The sequence below is a fragment of the Prionailurus viverrinus genome, chromosome A2 (genome assembly GCF_022837055.1).
Source record: "Prionailurus viverrinus isolate Anna chromosome A2, UM_Priviv_1.0, whole genome shotgun sequence".
Lineage (NCBI taxonomy): Eukaryota > Metazoa > Chordata > Mammalia > Carnivora > Felidae > Prionailurus > Prionailurus viverrinus.
The window spans coordinates 17,007,327-17,030,583 of record NC_062562.1 but is presented as its reverse complement, the minus strand read 5'-3'; the positions used below and the strand labels follow the sequence as shown (position 1 = coordinate 17,030,583).

The following is a 23,257-nucleotide window of genomic DNA, read 5'->3' as shown; positions in this document are numbered from 1 at the left end:
GACCTGGGTACAGGCAGAGTTAGGTTTTGCCTGTGAGTTTGAATGGGGCCTGAGATCTTGTGATCCTATAAGTTGAGGACACGAGGCCTGGCTCCAAACCAGCCTTTTCAGTGGCTATGATGGAGACGGGCCTCCCTGAGGTGGGAGGTACAGTGGGGGGCCCGGGGGCAGACTGCCCAGAGAACCCCTGACCTGTCCCTTTGCAGAGGAGAACAGCAACCTTTGATCTCCTGGGCTAAATGGCCATAGGTGGCCTTGTGTGTCCTTGAGTAAATAGGAAGAGTGGGGAGGCACTCTGTACTCCCACAGGTCTGGAAAAGCCACTCCTTTCTGAACACATGGAGGTATACAGGGTTTGTGGGGAAGGGCTTCTGTGGGCTGGGGTTTGCTTGGGCCTGTGTGGAGCCTCCTCTCAGCAGGGGCCTGTGGAACCAGTAGGGTTTCCCAGGAGGTACCCTCTGTACTTGGAGCCCGTGCTCAGGTTTGGGCAGTGAGTATGACCTGGGTGGCCCCATGGGTTCTGTGAACCTCAAGTGCCTGGTCCTTTGGTCATTTGGTCACTCCATTCTTGACATTGTTTCCTTTGTGTAATGGTTCCTCAGGATGGCATGAGATGAAACGACCTCTGTGCATGGGATGTTCACCCTCCTGATGGGGGGTAGGAGGTACCATATCTGTGTACAGATGAGGGGTGCTATGGGGTTTGGAAGTCCTGTGTCCACCTTTGGGGTGAGGTAGGTCCTAAAGAGTGTGCACTTGAGTGAATGGAATTGAGGAGGGGAGGATTCCAGGTATGTGGCAAGGGTCCCCCATAGGCTGCACAGGCAGGAAAGCCATGGGCTTTCAGCACCTTAGCCAAGGGGCTGAGGTGGTGATGGATGTGGAGGAGTGGTGGGGCATAGGTTAGAGAATGAAATGGAGGGCCTGGGGTCTGTGATGCTGGAGGCCAGGGATAAAGGAACTCGGGGGGGGGGGGGGGTGCCATTCTGGTGCACGGCCCCAGGTGCTGGGAGAGGGGATGGAAGAAAGGGAGTGATCGGAGAAGCTGGTGAGAGAAGTTGGAAGGCAGAGTTGGGTAGATGAGAATGAAGGCAGATCTTGAGGGGTGGCAGATGGCAAGAGTGTGTCTGTGGTGTTGGCTCTTTGGACACTAGCCAGTGTGGATGACCTGAACCTTCTGGTTGAGGCTCTCCCTAGCCTTTGGAGGCCCTGGGGGCTTCCAGAGTGGGGTGTGTGTGTATGTGTGTGTGTGTGTGTGTGTGTGTGTGTGTGTGTGACAAATTTTGCCTCCCAGGAGGCTATCCCAATGGCCTTGAGCCAAAGTCCTAACAGCATGGGCCGTGTCCTGTCTCCTCTGAGTTTGCAGTAGGCAGGCCAGGGTGTGTGTGAAGGGCCCGGCAGAGGGCACAACTGGGCCCCTGCCCAGCGGTTTCTCCCTAGAAAGGCCCAGGTATTTGCCAGTGAGGGAGTCCAGACTTGCCCAAGGCTTCTCAGCATAGGGTGGGTCCAGGTAGAGGCCCAGGAGGAAAAGAAGGAAATGCACCCTTGCTTGTGTACTTTGCAGCCGCTGTGCCCTCCTGTAACAGCCTGGTAGGTGTGGTATCACCTCCACTTGCCGGTGAGCAAACAGGCGTGTGGGGGGGGGGGGGGGTGCAGGGGTATGGGGGGCTCAGGTTGCTTGGCTTAGTGGTGGCACAAACCCAGGCCCAACCCCAAAGCCTATGCTCCTCTGGCGCAGCCAGAGGTGGGGGCCGGAAGGAGAGGGTGGCTGTTAGGGAGTCCTGGGAGTAGGGGCGGTAGGCAGGACCTGGTACCGGGGTGAGAAACCAGGCGCCGAGGAATTCAGGTAAAGAAAGTTGGAGGACGACCACAGGAAAGGAAGAAGAGAGTGCGGGACGCTGCGGAGCAGGGGTGGTGGCTGGCGAGCTGACGGGGCTGGTGTGGGGTGCAGGTCCCAACCGTCGCCGGTGGGCAGGAAGAGGCCGGACGCTGTACCTGCAACACCTGTGGGCGCCAAGCGCACCCACCCCCCCCGGCCCCGCCCATCCCGGGAGGACTCTTGATTCCGGTTCCTGCGCAGCGCGCAGGTATGGCCCGGCAGGGGCGGGATGGGGTGGGGTCGGGCAGCCAGAGCTCTGGGCTCTGCTCCTCGCCCTCAGCTCGCCTGGCCGCGCGACCCGCGTTGCCGTGGCTACCGCCGCCCAGCAGCCAGCGCCCCCACAGGGAGGGGTCGAGTCCCCCGCCCTCGGCAAGTGCAGAGCCCGCAGGGCTGGAATGCGGGGTCCCGGGCGGCTCGGGGCCGCGCGCCCGGCTCTCCCGGCTGCTTCCGGCCTGGCCTGGGCGGCGGGCGGGGGGAGGGCGGCCCGGCGGGCGCGGGGGGAAGGAGCGAAGCCCGGCCCGGCCGACGCGGCTTTGTCTCCTTTGTTCCCGGCGGTGGCAGCGCCGCGGCGGGAGGGGCGGGCAGCGGGCGCGCTTTTCCGCCCCTTGGTCTCCGGGTAACAGCTGCGGCGCCGCCGGAGCCACCTCCGGGGGGCGGGGGGCAGCGAGGCCGCCGCGCGCAGATACCGAGCCCGCAGCGGCCGGCGCCCGCCTCGGCGCGCTCCTCCCGCGGGGCCCGGCCGGGTGGTGAGTCCGGGGCCCGGGGCGGGGGCCCGGGGGTGGCGGTGAGGCCCCGGGGGGGGAGGGGCCGGAGGGGCCCGGGGCCCGATGCCGCCAGGCAGGGGCAGCCCGGTTGAGTGGTGGGCAGCTTCGGTCCTGAGAGTTGGGACCACACTTCTCCGCACTGAGGGAAACTCTGGCGGCTCCGCCTGTAACGCGATTGGGAGACAGAGGAGGTGGAGCTGCTCCTCCGCGCCCCCTCCTCGCCGCCGCCGCTGCCACAGCCGGGACGGCCGGCCTCTTCCCCGCCCTCCCAGGACCACTGGTGGGGTCCTTGCCCCGCGGCCGAGGGAGGAGGGAGGAAGGTCGAAGAAGAGCCGATGGGGAGGTCTAGGCTTGCCCTCTGTAGTAACAGCCCTTCCAGGCTGCGCTCAGCGCAACTGACAAAGGCGGACTGTGAGCCTTGTGCCAGGCATCCCCAGAGGGAGACCCCCCACCTCCCTACACGACCCAGGCAGTGGGTGATTGACGAGCGCTCCTGAGTCCGCGCGGGTGTTGCGTAAATGGTGGGCCCCTCCACCCCACCTCGAAACACAGAAAACAGGGCGAGCAATGTGCATTACAGTGCTGCTGGTGAATCTCTTCTCCCGGGTGGACCCTGGGAGCTAAGCAGGAGAAGGGGAGGGAAAGTCCAGTTTCCCATTGATCCCCTTAAATGAGGGCTGGGGTACCACCCCTTCAGGTGTGGAAGGGCAGAGTTTGTTAGCCCCTTTGGTTGGTGAGGACAGCCCCAGGAGGGCCCCAGAGCTGCTTTCTCTTTGCAGATAGAAGTTAGGCAGCTGAGGGCTCTGCTGAAGAGGTCTAAAGAAAGATGAGCCCAGAAGAGACCTCAAGGCAGGCCTGGGACCTGGGTATAAGCAGAGTTAGGCTTTGCCTATGAGTTCGAATGGGGCCTGAGATCTCGTGATCCTGTAAGTTGAGGACACGAGGCCTGGCTCCAAACCAGCCTTTTCAGTCTGCTCTGGCTTGGTTATTAATAAAGTGGGCCTGACACCTTGTCCTTTGAGAGGCCAAGTGGCTGGAACAGGGTGTGGGTCCCGTATCTCCCCTTCTGAGTGGATTTCCTTGGCTGTGAAATGGGGGTTCTTTCAACATGTGAGGAACACCTGCTTTGTGCTAATATCTGTCTTAGTTGCTGGGGCTCCTGCCTGCAAGGAGCTTTAAGTCTAGAGTTGGGAGAGTGGAACAGAGAGAAAAGTGTCTTTGGTTGGTGCCACTAATGCCAGGCACACACATTTCATGTTTAATGGTCAGAGCAGTCTTGCTTCCCATTCTGCAAATGGGAAATCTGAGGCTCAGCCCAAGCCAGAGCCGCAGTACACACTAGAGTGGTAGCTGGGATATGCCCATTCCATCCTCCACACAGGGTGGACTCCTCAGGAGCCTGGGGGGACATGGAAAGCTCTCCTGGGAGATGGTTGGGAGTCAGAGTTAACTAGATAGAAAGGGAGTGGGCATTCCAAGCAGGGAGGAGTGTGAAACAGCCCACAGTTAGGCCAGCAGGAGCTAACAGCATGTGTGGGGGAGCCCTGGCATAGATTGGATGGAAGAGGGCGTGGACTGGAGGGGTTTGACCTTTATTCTTGAGGCCTTGGGCTGCCCCAAAGACAGGGGAGAGATGTGTTCTGATTCTGCTTGAAGATCCTGTGAGGTAGGAGGGGTGGCCTTTAGGGGCTGGGGGCTGCTCTGGCCAGTGGCAGGGGTTAGGTGAATTCCAGTGCCTCGAGATGTCACCACCCCCCTTTCCCTCCTCCCCCACCTGCGGTATGTGGGGAAGGGTGAGGGTCCTGCTTCAGTGATTGAAAGAGTCCATCACTCTTCCCAGAGTGGGTCAGCCTTCAGCCTCCTATGTGGCCTGGCCAGGAGCTCTTCTGATCCCTCCCATCCTCCTGTGGGCCACTTGACCCAGTTGTGACTTTACATTTGGGGAGTGTCTTGGTTGCTGCCCCTTGAGGGTTGGAAAGCTTTGGCATGCAGTAGGCTCTGAGCAAATGTTTGTAAGCCAATGACAGAGTGACTCTTGGTCTAACTATGGACCCTTTGCCCCAGGCACATCCCTGGGCAGGAGGCTACCGGAGGGAGTGCAGGAGGTAGCCTCTGCCCATCCTCAGACAGACCCTGTCTTCCCAGAGGAAGAAACTTTCTTCCCCGACCCCTTGGAAACAAGGTGGGGGGCTCCTGGGAAGCCTGGCCTTGCCATAGTCCTGAGTTCACGACTCTCCCTGCTATCCCCTTTCCCCCACCCCCTCGGGTAGCAAACAGAGGCGGCCTTGTTCCTGCTCCCATAGAGCTGCCCTGTTCTCCTCACACTAAAAATGGAAACCCCCAAGCTATTTTGGGAGCAGTGCCCAGCTGGGCTGTGGCCATGGCTCCCCTGCTCCCACCAGGCGGCCGGACCCTCCTCCGAAACTTATGCCCAGTCCACTCACTCCGGGACAGTCTCAGCAGCACCTTGGTGGGGCCTTGGCGGGGAGGAGCCGACCCTAGCTGAGGGAAGCTCTCCCTCAGGCAGACTGGCCTCTGGGTGGTGGGAGGGGCTGGGCAACGTGGCCTGGGCAGAGGCGAGTAGGGGAAATATCTCCCGGCCTGGCCTGGGAGCAGCACTTCCCCAACCTGGTGCTCCTGGCTGGGGACCACCCGGGGCTGGGGAAGATGGTGTTACCATGGTTTTCTGCTTCAGCAGGCCTTAGCTGGGGCCCACAAGGAGGGATCTGTGAGGAGAACAGGCACCCGGGGTCTGAGGAGGTCCTGGGGATAGACATGGTGACTTCCTCTGGGACAACCCTCCTCCAACCCTGGGCCCTGGCTCTGCTCTGACCTGCAGGAGGAGAAATAATAGCAAGAGATGCCCTGGCTTCCACACCCTTGTAGGACTTAGGGCTCAAGCAGGGAAGTGTGCACGAATCTGTATGCGTGGGTATCTGAATGTGGGTGGTGGCGTATATGTCTTTGCTGGGGGGTGTGACATGCCCTTGCGCGGAATGCCTATTTGTACGTGTGTGTTCCTGCGTGTAAAGAGGCTGTGTCTTTGTGCGAGTGTTTAAGTGTGTGGTACGTGGGTTGTGTTCCTATGTGTGTCTGTGTGACGTGGACACGCCATATCTGCATGTATCTGCACATGTGCAAGTGCCCGTGTGCTTGTGTATGGGTGTGCACCTGCAGGGCCGGCGGCATGTCTGCTTCTTGGTGTGTGCAAGCCTGTGTCCGTGTCTGTGCCAGTGGCAGTTTGGGCTAGACAGCTCGTGGCCTGTGTGGAGGGTGTATAGCGGGGTGCCCTAAGAGGACAGAGTTTGGGCAGAGGGTGAGAAAGAGACAGTAGCTACGAAGGGAGAAGGGGCTGCAGAGGACAGGGCCATGCTGGGGGCCTGGCTGGGCCCCGCCTGCCATGGGGCTCCTTCCTAGTTGCCCTTTCCCAGGCCCTGAGGGTGCCTGGTTCCGCTGCCCTCCCCCTCCCTGTGTGGGCTCTGAGGAGGCGTCCCCTGTGGAATGTGTTTGGTGGCCGAAGGCCAGGCTGGGCCCAGTTCCATTGGCAGGCTGGGCAGCGGGAAGGGGAGCCCGGGCTCCCACATGCCTGCAGCCCAGCCCCCAGCTTCATGCTCTGCTATCTCCCTGGCTAGGTGACTCCCACACAGGTCATGCTGTTGTCTCCTGATCCAGCCGGCCCTGCCAGGTGAGCCTGACCTCACACCTAGGCACCTGGGAGAAGTGTGACTCCTGCTTCTTAGGGCTCTCCAAGGTGGCATCCAGTCATTTAGGTCCCAGTCCTGACAGCCTCAGTCTCCCTCATCTCTTCCTTGGTTTTGTGGATTCCTTCTGGATTCCTGGCCTGAACAGCCCTTCATCCAATTCTTGCTCTGCTCTAATGTGCAGATGGCCCATGGGACCTTGCCCTCCCTCTTTCCCCCTGCAGGCAGCTGACATCTGTGCAGAGGGGTCCTCTCCCTCCTCGGGGTTCTGGGCCCCTCTTTCCCATCACCTGCTCTCCTGCCTCTCCAGGCCCTGGTCCCTGGGGATGGGATGTTTCTCACATCTCTACCCCTCTAGCCCCTTACCCTCGGACCCTGTGGTGACACAGGGCAGTGCAGGGAGAAGTGGGGGTGGGGTAGGATGGAGGTCTCCTGAGAGAATAGTGCTTGCAGGAAATGGACAGTGTTGAAGTTTCCAGGAAAGATCTCCTGACCCCTTGCTAGTGTGCAATCCTGGGGTCATCCTGGACCACAGTGCTGTCTAAGCCTAGGCCTCCTCTGGTCACTCCCCCGGTTAGGAGGGGCATCTTGGCAATGTCACAGGCTTACCTCCCACAGTAGCCCCTCAGCACTCCATCTCTCTCCTTGCCAGGTGACCATGCCTGCCCTCGGCCCAGCTCTTCTCCAGGCGCTCTGGGCTGGGTGGGTCCTCACGCTCCAGCCCCCTCCACCAGCTGCTTTCACTCCCAATGGCACGCATCTGCAGCATCTGGCACGGGATCCCACCTCAGGTACCCTCTACCTGGGGGCCACCAACTTCCTGTTCCAGCTGAGCCCTGAGCTGCAGCTGGAGGCTACGGTGCCCACTGGCCCTGTGCTAGATAGCAGGGACTGCCTGCCACCTGTGATGCCTGATGAGTGCCCTCAGGCCCAGCCTACCAACAACCTGAACCAGCTGCTCCTGGTGAGCCCAGGGGCCCTAGTGGTGTGTGGGAGTGTGCACCAGGGGGTCTGTGAGCTGCGGCATCTGGGCCAACTTGAACGACTACTGCTGCGGCCTGAGCGGCCTGGGGACACCCAGTATGTGGCCGCTAATGACCCTGCAGTCAGTACGGTGGGACTGGTGGCCCAGGGCTTGACTGGGGAGCCTCTCCTATTTGTGGGGAGGGGATACACCAGCAGGGGCGTGGGGGGTGGCATCCCTCCCATCACAACCCGGACCTTGTGGCCACTGGACCCTCAAACTGCCTTCTCCTATGAAGAGACGGCCAAGTTGGCCGTGGGCCGCCTCTCCGAGTATAGCCACCACTTTGTGAGCGCCTTTGCACGTGGGGCCAGTGCCTACTTCCTGTTCCTGCGGCGGGACCTGCAGGCTCAGTCTAGAGCCTTTCGTGCCTATGTGTCCCGAGTGTGCCTCCGGGACCAGCACTACTATTCCTATGTGGAGTTGCCTCTGGCCTGCCAGGGTAGCCGCTATGGGCTGATCCAGGCTGCAGCTGTGGCCACATCCCTGGAGGTGACCCAGGGGGAGGTACTCTTTGCTGCCTTCTCCTCGGCCGCTCCCCCCACTGTGGGCCGGCCTCCGTCAGCAGCTGCTGGAGCATCTGGAGCCTCTGCCCTCTGCGCCTTCCCCCTGGACGAGGTGGACCGCCTTGCTAACCGCACTCGAGATGCCTGCTACACTAGGGAGGGCCGCGCCACGGATGGGGTGGAGGTGGCCTACATCGAGTATGACGTCAATTCTGACTGTGCACAGTTGCCTGTGGTGAGTCCCAGCTCGTCCCTGTCTGGCATTCATGGCCAGGCAGCTGCCCGAGGAGTCCAAAGAGAAGCTGGTGGTGTGGGGGCTGATCAGGTCAATGGATGTTATGTTCTTCCTTTGTGTCTGGGTGATGGAGATGCCTTACGAAAATCGTGGCACTCAGGGGGCAGAGGGACATTCAGAGTGGGGCTTGGACTGCTTGCTGCAGAGGTGGTATTCGTGTAGGCGGACTGAAGGTGTTTGGGGTCCTAGGGTATGGGGCAGGGACCTAGAATGTGGGAAGATGGGCCCTGTTGTTTTACGTTATTGAGCAAGAGAGGCAGGTGAGGTTGAGGCTTGTTTGGCTCTAGTCTCTGGATAGATAACACAGGGGAGAAACCACAGCTAGGGGGACCGAGTGAGGGAGAGGTGGCAGGGACCCAGGGGAGTGGACCTGGACATGAAGACGCAAGCTTTGAGAGGCTTTGGGCAAGTGGTCCAGGGGAAGGCTGAGTGCGTGCCCTGGGGGAAGGCCAAGGGTGTGGGAAGGTGGAGCCCCAGATAGGTGGGGATCAAGGGCGGGGTAAGGGGCTGCTGGAGATAAGCAGCTGAGGCCCCACTAAGGATGCAGCTGTGGGCAACATCAGGGAGGGCTGGCAGAGACTCTAGGGGTGGGGATGAGGCTGTCCAGGGGCTCCTTAAGGGAGGGGTGACGGAATAAGGTCGTCCAGAGAAGAGAGTCATTCAGCAAAAGCTGGCTGGGCCAGGGGATGGGGATGTCCAGGGAGGGCCTTACTGGTGCTTCTTGCTGCCTATAGGATACCCTGGATGCTTATCCCTGTGGCTCAGACCACACGCCCAGCCCCATGGCCAGCCGTGTCCCCCTGGAAGCCACGCCCGTTCTGGAGTGGCCAGGGATTCAGCTAACAGCTGTGGCAGTCACCATGGAGGATGGACACACCATTGCTTTCCTGGGTGACAGTCAAGGGCACCTACACAGGGTGGGTCCACAGGAAGTACCGGGCCCTGCCCCAGGGTCTAGAGGGAATAGGTTGCTGGTGACCCAGCCTGGGAGGAGCTATGCCTGTGACCCGTGGGACACACCCCTGGCCCTAAGGCTGGGAGAGATGACTTAAGCTTCTCTTCCCAGGGCTGGATGGTATTTACCTGTGATCTCCCCCACCCCCTGCCCAAGGGCTGGGTGGGATGACTTGTACTAGCAGAAAATTCTGCTTGTAGATTGCTTCATTGTGGGAAGAAGAGAGGGCCTTGGGCCTATGGCCGTGGACTTGGGTCCCAGAACTTGTGGTCTCTGATCTCAGGTCTACTTGGGCCCAGGGAGTGATGGCCACCCATACTCCACACAGAACATCCAGCAGGGGTCTGCGGTGAGCAGAGACCTCACCTTTGATGGGGCCTTCGAGCACCTGTATGTCATGACCCAGAGCACAGTGAGTGCCAGGCGAGAGCTGGGATCTGGCTGCTGGGAGGGGCCTTGGGCAGGGCCAGGGACCCATATGTGGAGGAGTCACTGGTGTTTGGATTGCTGTCACAGCTTCTCAAGGTTCCTGTGGCTTCTTGTGCTCAGCACCTGGACTGTGCCTCTTGTCTCGCTCACAAGGACCCATACTGTGGATGGTGTGTGCTCCTTGGCAGGTCAGTGCTCCACCGACTCCTGACCCATTCCCCAACCCCCACCTCCTGCCCTCCCTGGTCCTGTATAATGGCCCTGTCCAGTATTCCTGGTCCTTGGCCCTTGACTTGCAGCCCACGACCCCTGGATGCCCCAATCCCCTACCTCCATTCTCCATCCTGGGCATCAGTGCCTTGCCAGGGCAGACGTAGCCTAGTGTCATGGCCCACCTGAGGATCCCGCCCAGGTCCCCAGTATTGGAGGTGTCCCTGCTCCGTGAAGGTACATCCTGGTCATTCTCCTGCAGGTGCAATCGCCATTCCGAGTGCTCACGGGGACAGGGCCCAGAGCGGTGGCTGTGGAGCTTCCAGCCTGAGCTGGGCTGTCTGCAAGTGGCAGCTATGAGTCCTGCCAACATCAGCCGAGAGGAGCGGAAGGAGGTGAATGAGCAGGGCAGGCACATGTCTCATGGGGAGGACTCTGGTGATGGGTCAGGACCTTGCATTTTAATGTCAGATGCTCTAAATACCACGTGGCCCTATACAAGTTGCTTGTCTTGGGGCCTTGCTTTCTCTGTCTGCTTCTAATCCAGGCTAGAGGGCATTTGTGAAGGCTTGAGGGCTGGTGGCCACTGTGCCCCCTCACATTGGGTGCTCTGGAAACACAAGCCCTGGTCTGCTGCCCGGTGGCTCCAGCAGCATGTCCTGGCCTCTCTGTCCAGGTTTTCCTGTCAGTGCCTGACCTGCCACCCCTGTGGCCAGGGGAGACGTATTCCTGCCAGTTTGGGGATCACCAGACTCCTGCCCTGCTGACCAGTTCTGGTGTGATGTGCCCTTCCCCGGACCCTAGCGAGGCCCCAGCACTGCCAAGAGGAGCCGGTGGGTGAGAGAAGGGGCCAGCCCTGGGGCCTGGGAGCCCCACCCTCCTCCCATCTTGCTCCAGGGGGTGTGGTTGGGGTGACGTGTGATTCCGAGTGGGGATCCCTGAAAGAGCACTTTTCTCTGGGCCCCCTGGCTAGTCCTCAGTCCCCTAAAGTGCCCGTTTTGTGGGCAGATCCCGGGTGTTCCCCAGATCCCGGGTGCTAACCCCACTCCTCAGCCTGGGCCCTCTCTCCCACCCTGCAGACCACGTGTCAGTGAGCGTGGAGCTCAGGTTTGGCGCTGTGGTGATTGCCAAAGCTTCACTCTCCATCTATGACTGTGCAGCAGTCTCTGAGCTCCGCCCGTCTGCACAGTGAGTTCCTCCCCGACACCCCCAGCGCCCAGGCTGCCCCGTGGCGACCTCTGCCCCATGGCTGTGCTCTGTGCAGGTGCCAGGCCTGCGTGAGCAGCCGCTGGGGGTGTAACTGGTGTGTCTGGCAGCAGCTGTGCACGCACAAGGCCTCATGTGACGCTGGGCCCATGGTGGTTAGTCAGCAGGTGAGCGGGACCCCCAGCTGGGCCCCACAGGGGTTTGGGGTTCCCTTTGTGAGGGTTTCTCTGATGGCCCGGGGTCTGTGTGCCTGCCTGCCCATGTGAGGCTCTGTTGTGAGCACCCGAGCTGCTGTGTGTGACGGACTCACTGGAGAACAGCTGCTGGTGTCCCGCCTGTTTCGGGGAGAGGACCTTTGTAGCTGAGCGGCAGGGGAGGTCTGGGCCTCAGGTCCCGCCTCAACACAGATGCCCCTGGAGCCTGCCCTCCCCGCCCTCCTTTGGAGAATTAATGGGCTGTTTTTGTTTCTCTTTTCCTTGGTCTCCTTTCCTCTTAACACACCCTTTGCCTGCCTGCCACCTGCTCCCGCGCCTGCCTGCTGAGTGGCCCCTCCTGTCTTTCTCTGCTTCCCCCTTCAGAGCCCGCTTCTCTCCCCAGCCCCTCCCGCAAGAGATGTACCCACCCCCTTCCCACCTGAAGCCCCCCAGACCCCAGTCACCCCTGCTCCTGACACCCTTCCCGTGGAGCCTGGTGCCCCCTCCACAGCCTCGGATGTCCCACCTGGGGATCGCCCTACCCTGCTCAGCCCCTGGGGGCCGGGGGCGGGTCCTGGCCCCATACCTGCCTCAGCCTCCACAGAGTCACCTCTCCATGAGGAACCTCCCCCTCCCGACCCCCCCAACAGACGTGGAACCGCTGTCCCCGCCCCCACTGACTTCGGACCCACGGCCACACCCGAGGACCTCTTGGCCTCCCACCCATCGCCCTCAGATGCAGCGGCACTGCCCCCTGCCCCTGCAGACCCCGGCCCCGAGGCCGACCCCTCCGTGGCACTCTTGGACCAGCCCCCCGGCACTGCTCCCGCCACCACTTTCCCAGGGGCCGCTGGCTCCACGAAGCCCGCTCTGGACTGGCTCATGAGAGAAGGCGGAGAGCTGCCTGAGGCGGACGAGTGGACGGGGGGTGACACACCCGCCTTCTCCACTTCCACCCTCCTCTCAGGTGATGGAGACTCGGCTGAGCACGAGGGCCCTCCCGCCCCCCTCATCCTCCTGTCCAGCCTGGACTACCAATACGACACCCCCGGGCTCTGGGAGCTGGTGAGGCCCAGCCCAGGAAGGAGGCCTCCAGGGGAGGGGATGCGGGGCAGACTCAGGAGGGGTCGAGGGGCAGGGTGGGGTCTGCAGCTCCACGCCGGCCTGGGCCCTGAGTTGTGCGCAGGGAAACGACCGAGGTGATGGGGTGGGCTCCATAGACTGCCTTGCTCTTGGTGTCTCCAGGAGGAGGTGAACTGGGGGGCAAGCTCCTGCCCTTGTGTCGAGAGTGTTCAGGGCTCCACGCTGATGCCAGTCCACGTGGAGCGAGAAGTCCGGCTGCTGGGCAGGAACCTGCGCCTCTTCCAGGTGAGCGTGTCCGGTTGCAGGCATATTGGCGGCCTCCTTGGTTGTTGACAACTATACCTGAGCCCTGGAGAGCAGGAAGAGCGCCTGGTCCCACATCTCGGCCCTGACCCTGGGGCTCTGCTAGCGGCCCTGCGGGACTCACTGGGGCCAGCTCCTAAAGCTGCCTCAGCAGCTGTGTCCTCTGCCCCCAGGACAGCCCAGGAGACCATGAGTGTGTGATGGAGCTGGAGGGCCGTGAAGTGGTAGTTCAGGCCCGGGTCGAGTGCGAGCCACCTCCAGAGACTCAATGCCACATTACGTGCCGGCAGAACCAGGTGTGGGTCACGAGTGCCTGGGTGGGCAAGGGTGTGCCGGCCACAGGCTGGCTACCAACCTCAGCTGGCCACACCACATTCATCATCCCAGCCCCACATATAACCCTGTGACCTCGAGGGAGTCTGAGTACCCCGGCTCTGACCCCTGACCCTGTGGCCTCACGGGGTCCCTGTCCCCCAGTTCTGACCTCTGACCTCGTGCTCCCACAACTAGTCATTTGGTCCTTTCTCTGACCACCACCGCCCCCCAGGCCTGATGCCTCCCCCAGGCCCAGACTCTGACCCCACTCCCATTTCTCCAGCTCAGCTATGAGGCTCTGCAGCCAGAGCTCCGTGTGGGGCTGTTTCTGCGTCGGGCTGGCCGTCTGCGTGTGGACAGTGCTGATGGGTTGCATGGTGAGCTAGCTGGGGCCTCTGGGGCCACGGGGCTCTTCCAGGCCTGCCTCTCACATTTGTCTCTGCCCCCCTCCCGCCCCCCCCCCCCCCCCAACCAGTGGTGCTGTATGACTGCTCCGTGGGACACGGGGACTGTAGCCGCTGCCAAACTGCCATGCCCCAATATGGCTGTGTGTGGTGCAAGGGAGAGCATCCACGTTGTGTGGCCCAGGAGGCTTGTGGCGAGACTGAAGCTGTGGCCACACGGTGCCCCGCACCCCTCATCTACTCGGTGTGTTGAAATGCTGGCATGTCCCTTCTTCACCACTGCCTTTAGAGGGAGAGTGGGGTGCTGTGGGCCCAGGGGTCCCGAAGGTGGGAGTCTGGGACTGCCTTTCCAGGCTGCCGAGGGTTGACTGGTGGTGGAAGTGAGCAGTCCGTGTCTTGGAACAGGTGGAGCCGCTGACTGGGCCTGTAGACGGAGGCACCCGTGTTACCATCAGGGGCTCCAACCTGGGCCAACATGTGCAGGACGTACAGGACACAGTCAGGGTGGCTGGAGTACCCTGTGCTGTGGATGCTCAGGAGTACGAGGTCTCCAGTAGGTGAGTTGGCTGGACTGACAGGAGTTCGGCACCCTTCATGGGCTCCCCGGTTGGCTTTCCTGCTCATGGCTGCCCATCTACTACTCTTCTGCCTTTTCCTCTCCCCGTTTGCTTGTTTCTGGTCACAATGTCTCAGAGCTAAGGTTGCCATTTGAGGCCCTGGAGCACCCACTTCGGCTTTGTGCACGGACTTGCATGTTCCTGGCCTGGACTGCTGGGGATCATTGCTGGGCCTGGGCCCAATCATTGCCTAGAACCAACAGGTGGCCCCATCTACATGTTCTCACTTGGTGTTCTGAGTGAGCATGGTTGTAGTTGTGGCAGCAAGGTTCTCAGATCCCAGATGGTTGTGCTCAGGGGCTGGGTTTCCACGAGCTGTCCTTTCTTCCCCAAGCACTGCCCCTGGAGGGCTTTTCCGGGCACAGACTTGTGGCCCGTCTGCTGAGTGCCAGACTCCTTGCCTAGTCCCTGGGACCCCGGTTGCCTTCCCAGGGACTGTAGCTGATAAAGGTTCTGGGTCATGGTAGCCTGGCTGGCAGTAGCAGGGTCCAACGGTGCCCACCCAGGACATTGCCAAGGAGATATCCACAATCAGCAAATCCCAGACCTGGCTGATATCAGGGTTACCTGGAGAGCCTGTCCAAAGCCACCATAGAATGGGTCCTTCAAGCCTACCCTCAGAGATCTGGATTCTGTAGGCCTGTGCTGGGGCTCCGTGATCTGTATTTTATTAAAAAAAAATTTTTTTTTTCAACGTTTATTTATTTTTGGGACAGAGAGAGACAGAGCATGAACGGGGGAGGGGCAGAGAGAGAGGGAGACACAGAATCGGAAACAGGCTCCAGGCTCTGAGCCATCAGCCCAGAGCCTGATGCGGGGCTCGAACTCACGGACTGCGAGATCGTGACCTGGCTGAAGTCGGACGCTTAACCGACTGCACCACCCAGGCGCCCCGTGATCTGTATTTTAAACCAGACTTTGCTAGAGCGTGTGGTATTCCCCCTGTGTGTTATGACCAAGAACTTTCGGTGACTGTCTAGACTGTTAATGATTCTAGAACCATGAGACTAGAGTAACTTATGAAGTGATTTATAAAGAGATTAAAATATTCTCTGGCCGAGGTCTCTCCTGGGTACTTTACATATCACTTGTTCTGTTTTCCAAAGTGTTGGCGGTAACTGTTACAATGTCACGGAGTCGAGCCACTGCCAGCTTCACCATGGGGACATTAATTTGTCCCAAGCTTCTCTGTTTTCTGGCTGAGAACCAACATTTTCTTAGATTGCTCACTTTCCCTTTCCATCTATCCCCAGACCTGATTAGAAGCTTCCAGGGACTTTTTTTTTTTTTCACGAGGAAATCAAGTTTCCACCACTTTGCAAGTGGTGTGGTGTGCGTGGTGATGGCAGCTAGTTAGGCCACTCATCAGTTTGGTGCTCGTCCCTATAGCCAGCCTCAGAGGGCTCCTTGTAAATTTGTGCCGCGCAGAGAGGTGAATTCCTCTCGGCAGGGGGCCCTAGGGTTGGACTTGAATGATTGAAACCATGCGTATTAACTCTCAGATGCCAAAGCCCCCTGGTGTGCCATCAGGAATTCCCCCCAAAGCAAGAGGATCTCTGTCAATCTTGGGAGCAGGGAGAACACCTCATTTAGTGGGGCAGCCAGCTCAGTTTGAGGGGCCCTCGGTGCGGCCCGGCACCCCAGCCTGCCTTGTGCCCACAGCTTCGTGTGTATCACTGAGGCCAGCGGGGAGGAGGTGGCTGGCGCTGTGACGGTGGAGGTGCCAGGAAGAGGACACGGTGTCTCAGAGCACGACTTTGCCTACCAGGTAAAGTGGCTCCCCTGCCAGCCCGTCTGGTTTCGCCTTCCTGGGGCTTCTCACCCGGGGCCTTCTTGTCTTCCTCAGGCTCCCCCTGCTTCTCTGTTTGTGGCCTCATGTCTGCCTATGTTTCCCTATCCCCCTTCCTACAGGACCCGAAGGTGCATTCCGTCTTCCCAACCCGAGGCCCCAGAGCGGGGGGTACCCGCCTTACCCTGCGCGGCTCCAAGCTCCTGACTGGGCGGCTGGAGGACATCCGAGTAGTAGTTGGAGACCAGCCTTGCCATCTGTGAGGGCTGCTTCCTCATTCTGCAAAAAATCCGTGTGCTGTAGGGAGAAGACAGAGGGGTGGGATGCTGGGAGAGGAGAAAGGGGGAGAGGGCCAGGTCTGCTCCATCAGAAAGCGGCCGGACCCTCCCTCAGCTGGGGCTGTCGGGGGACTGTGGCCTCCAGGGTCACGTGTGGAGCTTGCAGTCAGCTCTGAAGGGAAGTGAGCTGGGGCCTGAGGGGGTCCCATGTCCTGGAAATCATCCCTGTCCCCTTCCTGGCCTGCCTTCCACTCATCCCTCCCTTCCCCAGGCTGCTGGAGCAGCAGGCGGAGCAGCTGCAGTGTGAGACCAGCCCCCACCCCACGCCTGCCACGCTCCCTGTGGCTGTGTGGTTTGGGGCCGCTGAGCGGAGGCTTCGACACAGCCAGTTTGAGTACACATCAGACCCCAACGTCACCTCTGCCAGCCCCACCAAGAGCTTCCTCAGGTGCTGGGCCAAGGGCATGGCCTCATGGCATACGGCAGGGAGGTCTTTGCAGCTCTAGTATGTGGGGAGGTTGCGGGGCTTTCTGTGGAGGCCGTGACTCCCGTGCTGCTGCTGGGGAGAGGGCCGAGGGGCTTTGGGCCGGGCTGGCCCCGGTTCTCATAAGCCATGGGTGGTTCACGGTCTGTGTTGCAGTGGAGGACGGAAGATATGGGTCCGTGGCCAGAATTTGGATGTGGTACAGACACCAAGAATCCGAGTGACTGTGGCTCCGAGAGCACCGCAGCCCGGCCAGGGGCTTGGGCGGAGACGCCGCGTGATCCCAGAAACAGCGTGCTCCCCTGGAGCTTCCTGTGGTGGCCATCATGTAGGACACCCACGGGCGTCCCCTGCTTGCACTAGAGTAGCCATCGCCCTCATCACTCCACACTCCACCCCGTGCACAGCCGTGGGTGGCAGATACCAAAGAGGCTATTGCCCTGTCTTTGCTGGGCCCCCTTCCTGAGGATGGCCCTCAACTCTCCTCCCCTGTCTTTCCTCTCTGTGGCCCAGTTTGAGGAGCCGTGCCACGTGAACTCCTCTCAGCTCATCACGTGCCACACGCCTGCCCTCCCAGGCCTGCCTGAGGACCCCTGGGTCCGGGTGGAATTCATCCTTGACAACCTGGTCTTTGACTTCGCGACACTGAACCCCACACCCTTCTCCTATGAGGCCGACCCCACTCTGCAGCCCCTCAACCCCGAGGACCCCACCGCACCATTCCGGCACAAGCCTGGGAGTGTGCTCTCTGTGGAGGTACTGTTCCCGCTCACACACAGGGGCGGGGGGCTCCTGACCCTTCACTTTGCTGGTCATTGTGGCTGTGTGTGGCAGAGGGGGCATGAAGGCAGAGCAAGGGCCAGCGGACAGACCTGGCTCCTCACCCTTCACATGTGAGGGCTGAGGGGCTGGTGATGGGCTGCCTCGCCTGACGCATCTGGCTGGCGCCTGGGGCCCCACACACTCTACGGCAGGAGTCTGAATGACAATATGTAAATGGTCTGGCACACGCAGTAGCTGGGTGGCGTGGTACACAGTGGACGCCTGGGCTGATGCCCATTTGGCAGCCTGACTCAACGTGAACAAACACTTGGCATGGGTTCTGACGTGTGCGGTAGGTGGGCATTCTAAAAGGCCCCAGGTAGACAACCCAGCATCGTCCGCCTGGTGGGCCAGCAGAGACAGTAGTGGCTCTGGCTTTGTTAGGTGACTGGGCAGGATTCGGGGGCAACTTTATATTGTCCAGATTTTGAGCTCTAGAAAAGTGAAGATGTGAGGAAGAAGGATGGGAAGGGTAGAGAAGGGTCGGGGGGCAGCTCAGAGGATAGCCATGGACTATCTCCTCTGATACAGGGGAAGAGGTGCTGACCCGGCATCAGCCCTGCTCCCGGGGGTGGGTGTCAGGACCATCCTTCCCACACTTGAGGGGATGGGATCTGAGTGACCCCTCGTGTTCCAGGGGGAGAATCTGGACCTTGCAATGTCCAAGGAGGAGGTGGTGGCCATGATAGGGGACGGCCCCTGCGTGGTGAAGACACTGACCCGTCACCACCTGTACTGCGAGCCCCCCCTGGAGCAGCCTCTGCCCCAGCACCACGTCCTCCGGGAGGCGCCCGATGCTTTGCCTGAGTTCACGGTCAGTGAGTGGGCACTGGGTTGGGCCGGGCATCAGGCCTGTGCTGAAACCTTGCTCACAGGTGGCTCCCCACATAGGTGCAGATGGGGAACCTGCACTTCTCCCTGGGCCACGTGCAGTACGATGGCGAGAGCCCCGTGGCTTTTCCCATGGCAGCCCAGGTGGGCTTGGGGGTGGGCACCTCTCTTCTGGCTCTGGGCGTCATCATCATTGTCCTCATATACAGGTGGGTGCAGCCGGATGTGGCTGGGCTGGGGCAGGTAGGGGGGTGCGGCTGGATGGGAAGGGCAGACTAGGCCAGGGGTCAACAAAATTTTCCTGTAAAGGGCCAGAGTACCTATTTTAGGCTTTGTGGCCGGGTGGCCTCAGTTGCAGGGGCTCAACTCCACTGTTGCAGAGCAGAAGCTGCCACGGACCATATACAAACACATGATTGTGGCCGTGTGCCAACAAATCTTTATTTACAGAAATAGGTCGTGGGCCAGATTTGGCCCGCTTGTAGTTTGTTGATCCCTGGGCTAAACTCCTGGGCTAGACTGGATATGGGGTGTGACTTGCCCAGGATGCGACAGGCCAAATTATTCTGGGCTAGGCCTTGGCTTGGCTGGGCATGGCTGGGTCAGACTGTGCTGGCCTAAGCCAGGGTGAGGCTGGGGTAGACAGGCCTGGGCCATAGGCACCAGCAAGGGCTCTGGCCTTGTCTGGCCTTCCCCTTCCTGACCTTGGTGCTGAGCAGGAGGAAGAGCAAGCAGGCCCTGAGGGACTATAAGAAGGTCCAGATCCAGCTGGAGAATCTGGAGAGCAGTGTGCGGGACCGCTGCAAGAAGGAGTTCACGGGTGAGGCTGCAGAGAGTAGGCCCGGAACATGTTTCAGGGCCCTGTGAAAGTCTGCTCCCGTCGGGTGGGATCCACGCCCAAACCTGGCCTCTTCTGCCCAACAGACCTCATGACTGAGATGACTGATCTCACCAGTGACCTTCTGGGCAGTGGCATCCCCTTCCTCGACTATAAGGTGTATGCCGAGAGGGTCTTCTTCCCTGGGCACCAGGAGTCGCCCTTGCACCGGGACCTGGGTGTACCGGAGAGCAGGCGACCCACCGTGGAACAAGGGCTGGGGCAGCTCTCCAACCTGCTCAACAGCAAGCTCTTCCTCACCAAGGTGCCACGCACGGCCCCACCCCAGGCCTCCCCACATCTGTCCCCTCCTGGCCCCACCCCTCCTGCCCCAGCCCCGCCCCTTCTTTGTCCCTCCTTTTTTGAATGGGCCCCTTCCTCCTTATCCCGCCTCCCTGGTGCCAGTTCATCCACACCCTGGAGAGCCAGCGCACCTTCTCAGCTCGGGACCGCGCCTACGTGGCATCCCTGCTCACGGTGGCACTGCACGGGAAGCTCGAGTACTTCACTGACATCCTCCGAACCCTGCTCAGTGACCTGGTGGCCCAGTATGTGGCCAAGAACCCCAAGCTGATGCTGCGCAGGTCTGTGTGGCTGTCAGAAGCCATGGGGGCCTTGTGGTTATGAGGGCTGGAGCCAAGGGCTGCATCAGACCCCCTGGGGTTTAGGGGTTCATAGAACAGGGAGCCCAGAGGCCCTACCTCTGACCCTGCCCCTCCCCTTTCCTGTCATCCTAGGACAGAGACCGTGGTGGAGAAGTTGCTCACCAACTGGATGTCCATCTGCCTGTACACCTTCGTGAGGGTGAGAGAGGCAGACGTGGACAGGGCTTGGGCTCCCCTCCGGGGCGAGGCGGGACTCTAAACCACAAAGCTTCCAGCCCCATTCGGTCCAGACACTCCTGCCCAGCATGTCTCATTCACCTCAGGCCCTCTGCAGTCTGTCCCCTTCCCCAGCATGGGCCATGTCCCATACAGCTCTGTTTCATGCCTGTCACCTGCCCTGGGGGCCCTCACTGGCTGTCACTTCCCCAGGACTCAGTAGGGGAGCCGCTGTACATGCTCTTCCGTGGAATTAAACATCAAGTGGACAAGGGGCCAGTGGATAGCGTGACTGGCAAAGCCAAATACACCCTGAATGACAACCGCCTTCTCAGAGAGGACGTGGAGTACCGTCCCCTGGTGAGGGAGGGAGGAAGGGAGAGGGATAGGGAGACCGAGTCAGGGAGGGATAGGGGGAGGGAGGGAAAGAGGATGTGAACGTGCATACGCTCAGTGGTGTCTGTCCCTGGTGAGGATGAGGAGGGTAAGCATGTGTGATCATTGTGAATGGCTGGCTGCTGGAGAGAAGCCTTTAGGTTAGTTTAGCAGCATAGAGGCTTGAGGACTAGACCTCAAGGCAGAAGGCCTTGAGGATGGGCCCTCAGGCTTGAGATGGGGTCAGAGTGAGATAGGGTCACGGCAAGGGTTTGGGGAGCAGTCCACAAGCCCTGGGACTGGGCCAGGGCCTGAACGTTTGCAGGACCATCATCTCAGTGTCCTGCCAGTGGTGTGATGTGCCCACCAAGCCAGGAGCCAGCTCTGTCAGTCTTGTCGGTCTCTTCCTCCGGGTTGCTATCCCCTTAGTGGAGTGCCTTCTTTGGTGGCCCATGCAGGGCACCTTTCCTGGTGATCCACACGGGATACCTTCCTTGGTGGCCCACGCGGGGTACCTTTGGGAAAATCTCATTCAGGCTCCACCAAACCTGCCCCCTCTCGGGCCGGTAGGAGTCCTTACTTCTTATGAAGCTTCTCTCAGGTGCCTCAGCCTGACCAGTTGAGCCAGGAACCTGGGGACCTGAGTTAAGAGGGACTTGTGTTCACTTGTTTTTTTCTGCCATTCACCCCGTAGACATTTACTAGTGCACTGTGCTGGAGGTGGGGTCAGAGTGGAGGAAGCCGCTGTCCCTGGGCGGGTGGACGGCTAAAGAGATAAGAATTAGGGAGTTGTTGGTGCCGAGAGGTCAGAACCAGTGGCTTCCTCATGGGTTGTCCTTGACCTTGTGTGTTGGTCATCCCATGTGTGGCATGAGCCCTGATCGCTCCCGCATATACCTCGGTAGACCTTGAATGCACTGTTGGCTGTGGGGCCCGGCGCAGGAGAGGCCCAGGGTGTGCCTGTGAAGGTCCTGGACTGCGATACCATCTCCCAGGCCAAAGAGAAGATGTTGGACCAGCTTTATAAAGGAGTACCTCTCGCCCAGCGGCCAGACCCCCGTACCCTGGATGTTGGTGAGGGTGGAGGGGAAGGGTAGCCTGGGGACCTGAGCCAGGGTGCAGGCTGGGCTGGCCCTGGACCATATCGCTCAGTGGGCACAGGGCAGAGGCTGGAACGACCTCTCACATGGTGAGGGGCCCCTGATCCTAGTCTTTGGAGGGGTTGGATAAGGCTGCCCCCTGACGGTGGGGCCTGTGTCCCTGTGGAGGAGGAGGTAGGCTCCACCGCAGGAAGGGTGTTCTGGAAGCCCTGGACCAAGTCCCAACTTGCTCTTGCAGAGTGGCGGTCTGGGGTGGCTGGGCATCTCATTCTTTCTGACGAGGACGTGACTTCTGAGGTCCAGGGCCTGTGGAGGCGCCTGAACACCCTGCAGCATTACAAGGTGGGAGGGGTAAGAGCGGGAGGCGGGGTAGGCAGGGTGGGGCTGGTGGAGGGGTCACCAGCTGTGTTTAGCAGGTCCCAGATGGAGCAACTGTGGCCCTGGTCCCCTGCCTCACCAAGCACGTTCTCCGGGAAAACCAGGATTATGTCCCTGGAGAGAGTGAGTATGCCCCCCACTTCCAGCCCCTACCCAATCACTGTCCTCTGCCCCTGCTTTGCCCAGTCCCCAGTACTGGGGCAGATCTTCTGGACCTGAGGGTAGGCTTGTGTCTACCTCCCTTCCACCTAGAGAAGCCCTTAACCTGTGCTTCCACTCCTGGAAGTTGGCAGGACGCTGGGGTCCCAGGGGACGTGGTACCTGATGAGGGATGACGAGCTGTGGGGTCTTGGCACAGGGACCCCAATGCTGGAGGATGTGGACGAGGGGGGCATCCGGCCCTGGCACCTAGTGAAGCCAAGTGAGGAGCCAGAGCCTCCCAGGCCTCGGAGGGGCAGCCTTCGGGGCGGGGAGCGCGAGCGAGCCAAGGCCATCCCTGAGATCTACCTGACCCGCCTGTTGTCCATGAAGGTGGGGCAGGAGGGATTGGAGGCTGGGGTCAGGGATGGGACAGGCCGTAGGTCTGGGCTGTGGGGGAGGGGACGGCTACTTATGGGGTTTGGGTGTGGTGTGGGGCTCGCACGGGCATAGTGCCATGAGGTGTCTGAGGCCGGGCTGGGGCCGAGGTCCCCTGTCCCCTTGCTGACCGCACGTCCTCTGTGCTTCCCCTCCCCACCAGGGCACACTGCAGAAGTTTGTGGACGACCTATTCCAGGTGATTCTCAGCACCAGCCGCCCCGTGCCGCTTGCTATCAAGTACTTCTTCGACCTGCTGGATGAGCAGGCCCAGCAGCACGGCATCTCTGACCAGGACACCGTCCATATCTGGAAGACCAACAGGTGGGGGTGGGGGTGGGGGTGGGGCAAGGCGGGCCAGGTGTGTGTGGGGTCTTCTCTCCCACCCCCCCAGCACGCTCACTGGCCCTGCCTGCCCTACCCACAGCCTGCCGCTAAGGTTCTGGATCAATATAATAAAAAACCCGCAGTTTGTGTTCGACGTGCAGACATCTGATAACATGGATGCAGTGCTCTTGGTCATTGCTCAGACGTTCATGGATGCCTGCACCCTGGCCGACCACAAGCTGGGCCGGGTGAGTGGGTCAGGGTGGACACGGAGGGCACGAATGGGGCAGGGTAGTATGGGCCAGGTGTGGACAGTGTTGTGTGTGCGCCGATTCCAGGCTTGGCTGAGAATGTCGGGGAGGAGGGCTAGGGGAGGCCTCTGACTCCAGCCCCAGGCTGGGCTTTGTCCCTGAGCTCCCCGGGAGGTGGCAGTGATGACCCCTCAGGAACCAAATCCACCGGGCAGCCTGGAGCTGTCCTGTGATTGTAGGATCCGCATGTCTACCTGGAAACCAACCTAGCGGCCCCACCATCACCTCGGGCTCACCTCCTCCAAGTCTGGGCTCACCATAGCCGGAGGCCCAGGGATCAGAAGTCACCCTGCCTTTTCCTCGTTCCCTACACGCAGGGGCAGAGGAGGTATCTGCCTGTCGGTGCAGTGTAGACGGGAGAGTCCAGGCAGTGAGCGCCAGGCATGGGCGAGGTGCTGGCGAG

At 60.6% G+C, this 23,257-nt stretch overlaps 2 protein-coding genes across 11 annotated transcripts in view; one reads left to right on the top strand and one right to left on the bottom strand.

The window, feature by feature from the left end:
- PLXNB1 (plexin B1) overlaps window positions 1-23,257 on the top strand; it is a 34,133-nt gene that overhangs the window by 6,450 nt on the left and 4,426 nt on the right. Inside the window, exons 1-34 of one of the 10 annotated variants that reach the window (XM_047846209.1) lie at window positions 1,600-1,618; window positions 6,276-6,328; window positions 6,997-8,109; window positions 8,904-9,086; window positions 9,408-9,536; window positions 9,641-9,741; window positions 10,026-10,158; window positions 10,440-10,596; window positions 10,843-10,951; window positions 11,028-11,136; window positions 11,548-12,228; window positions 12,409-12,531; window positions 12,723-12,845; window positions 13,148-13,241; window positions 13,340-13,512; window positions 13,674-13,825; window positions 15,548-15,653; window positions 15,797-15,933; window positions 16,224-16,400; window positions 16,593-16,764; window positions 16,950-17,192; window positions 17,896-18,072; window positions 18,150-18,298; window positions 18,809-18,909; window positions 19,014-19,231; window positions 19,372-19,550; window positions 19,704-19,770; window positions 20,001-20,147; window positions 21,068-21,236; window positions 21,501-21,604; window positions 21,676-21,763; window positions 21,999-22,171; window positions 22,380-22,540; window positions 22,644-22,791. In XM_047846209.1, coding sequence (XP_047702165.1) covers window positions 7,003-8,109; window positions 8,904-9,086; window positions 9,408-9,536; window positions 9,641-9,741; window positions 10,026-10,158; window positions 10,440-10,596; window positions 10,843-10,951; window positions 11,028-11,136; window positions 11,548-12,228; window positions 12,409-12,531; window positions 12,723-12,845; window positions 13,148-13,241; window positions 13,340-13,512; window positions 13,674-13,825; window positions 15,548-15,653; window positions 15,797-15,933; window positions 16,224-16,400; window positions 16,593-16,764; window positions 16,950-17,192; window positions 17,896-18,072; window positions 18,150-18,298; window positions 18,809-18,909; window positions 19,014-19,231; window positions 19,372-19,550; window positions 19,704-19,770; window positions 20,001-20,147; window positions 21,068-21,236; window positions 21,501-21,604; window positions 21,676-21,763; window positions 21,999-22,171; window positions 22,380-22,540; window positions 22,644-22,791 — 6,090 coding nt within the window. In that variant the 5' untranslated portion in view covers window positions 1,600-1,618; window positions 6,276-6,328; window positions 6,997-7,002. The other 9 variants (XM_047846174.1, XM_047846182.1, XM_047846217.1 and 6 more) reach the window with 9 other exon arrangements.
- On the bottom strand, window positions 2,192-5,832 carry LOC125149398 (translation initiation factor IF-2-like). Its single transcript, XM_047828298.1, has 3 exons — window positions 5,815-5,832; window positions 5,272-5,369; window positions 2,192-3,038 (listed from the first exon to the last, which is right to left on the bottom strand). Exons 1-3 carry the CDS (start codon window positions 5,830-5,832, stop codon window positions 2,192-2,194), a joined length of 963 nt encoding a protein of 320 aa, XP_047684254.1.

Coding starts and splice junctions, on each gene's coding strand:
- LOC125149398 (XM_047828298.1), bottom strand. Junction 3,039..5,271: donor TCCCCAGCCAGGAGCACCAG/GTTGGGGAAGTG, acceptor CGCCTTTGTCAG/TTGCGCTGAGCGCAGCCTGG.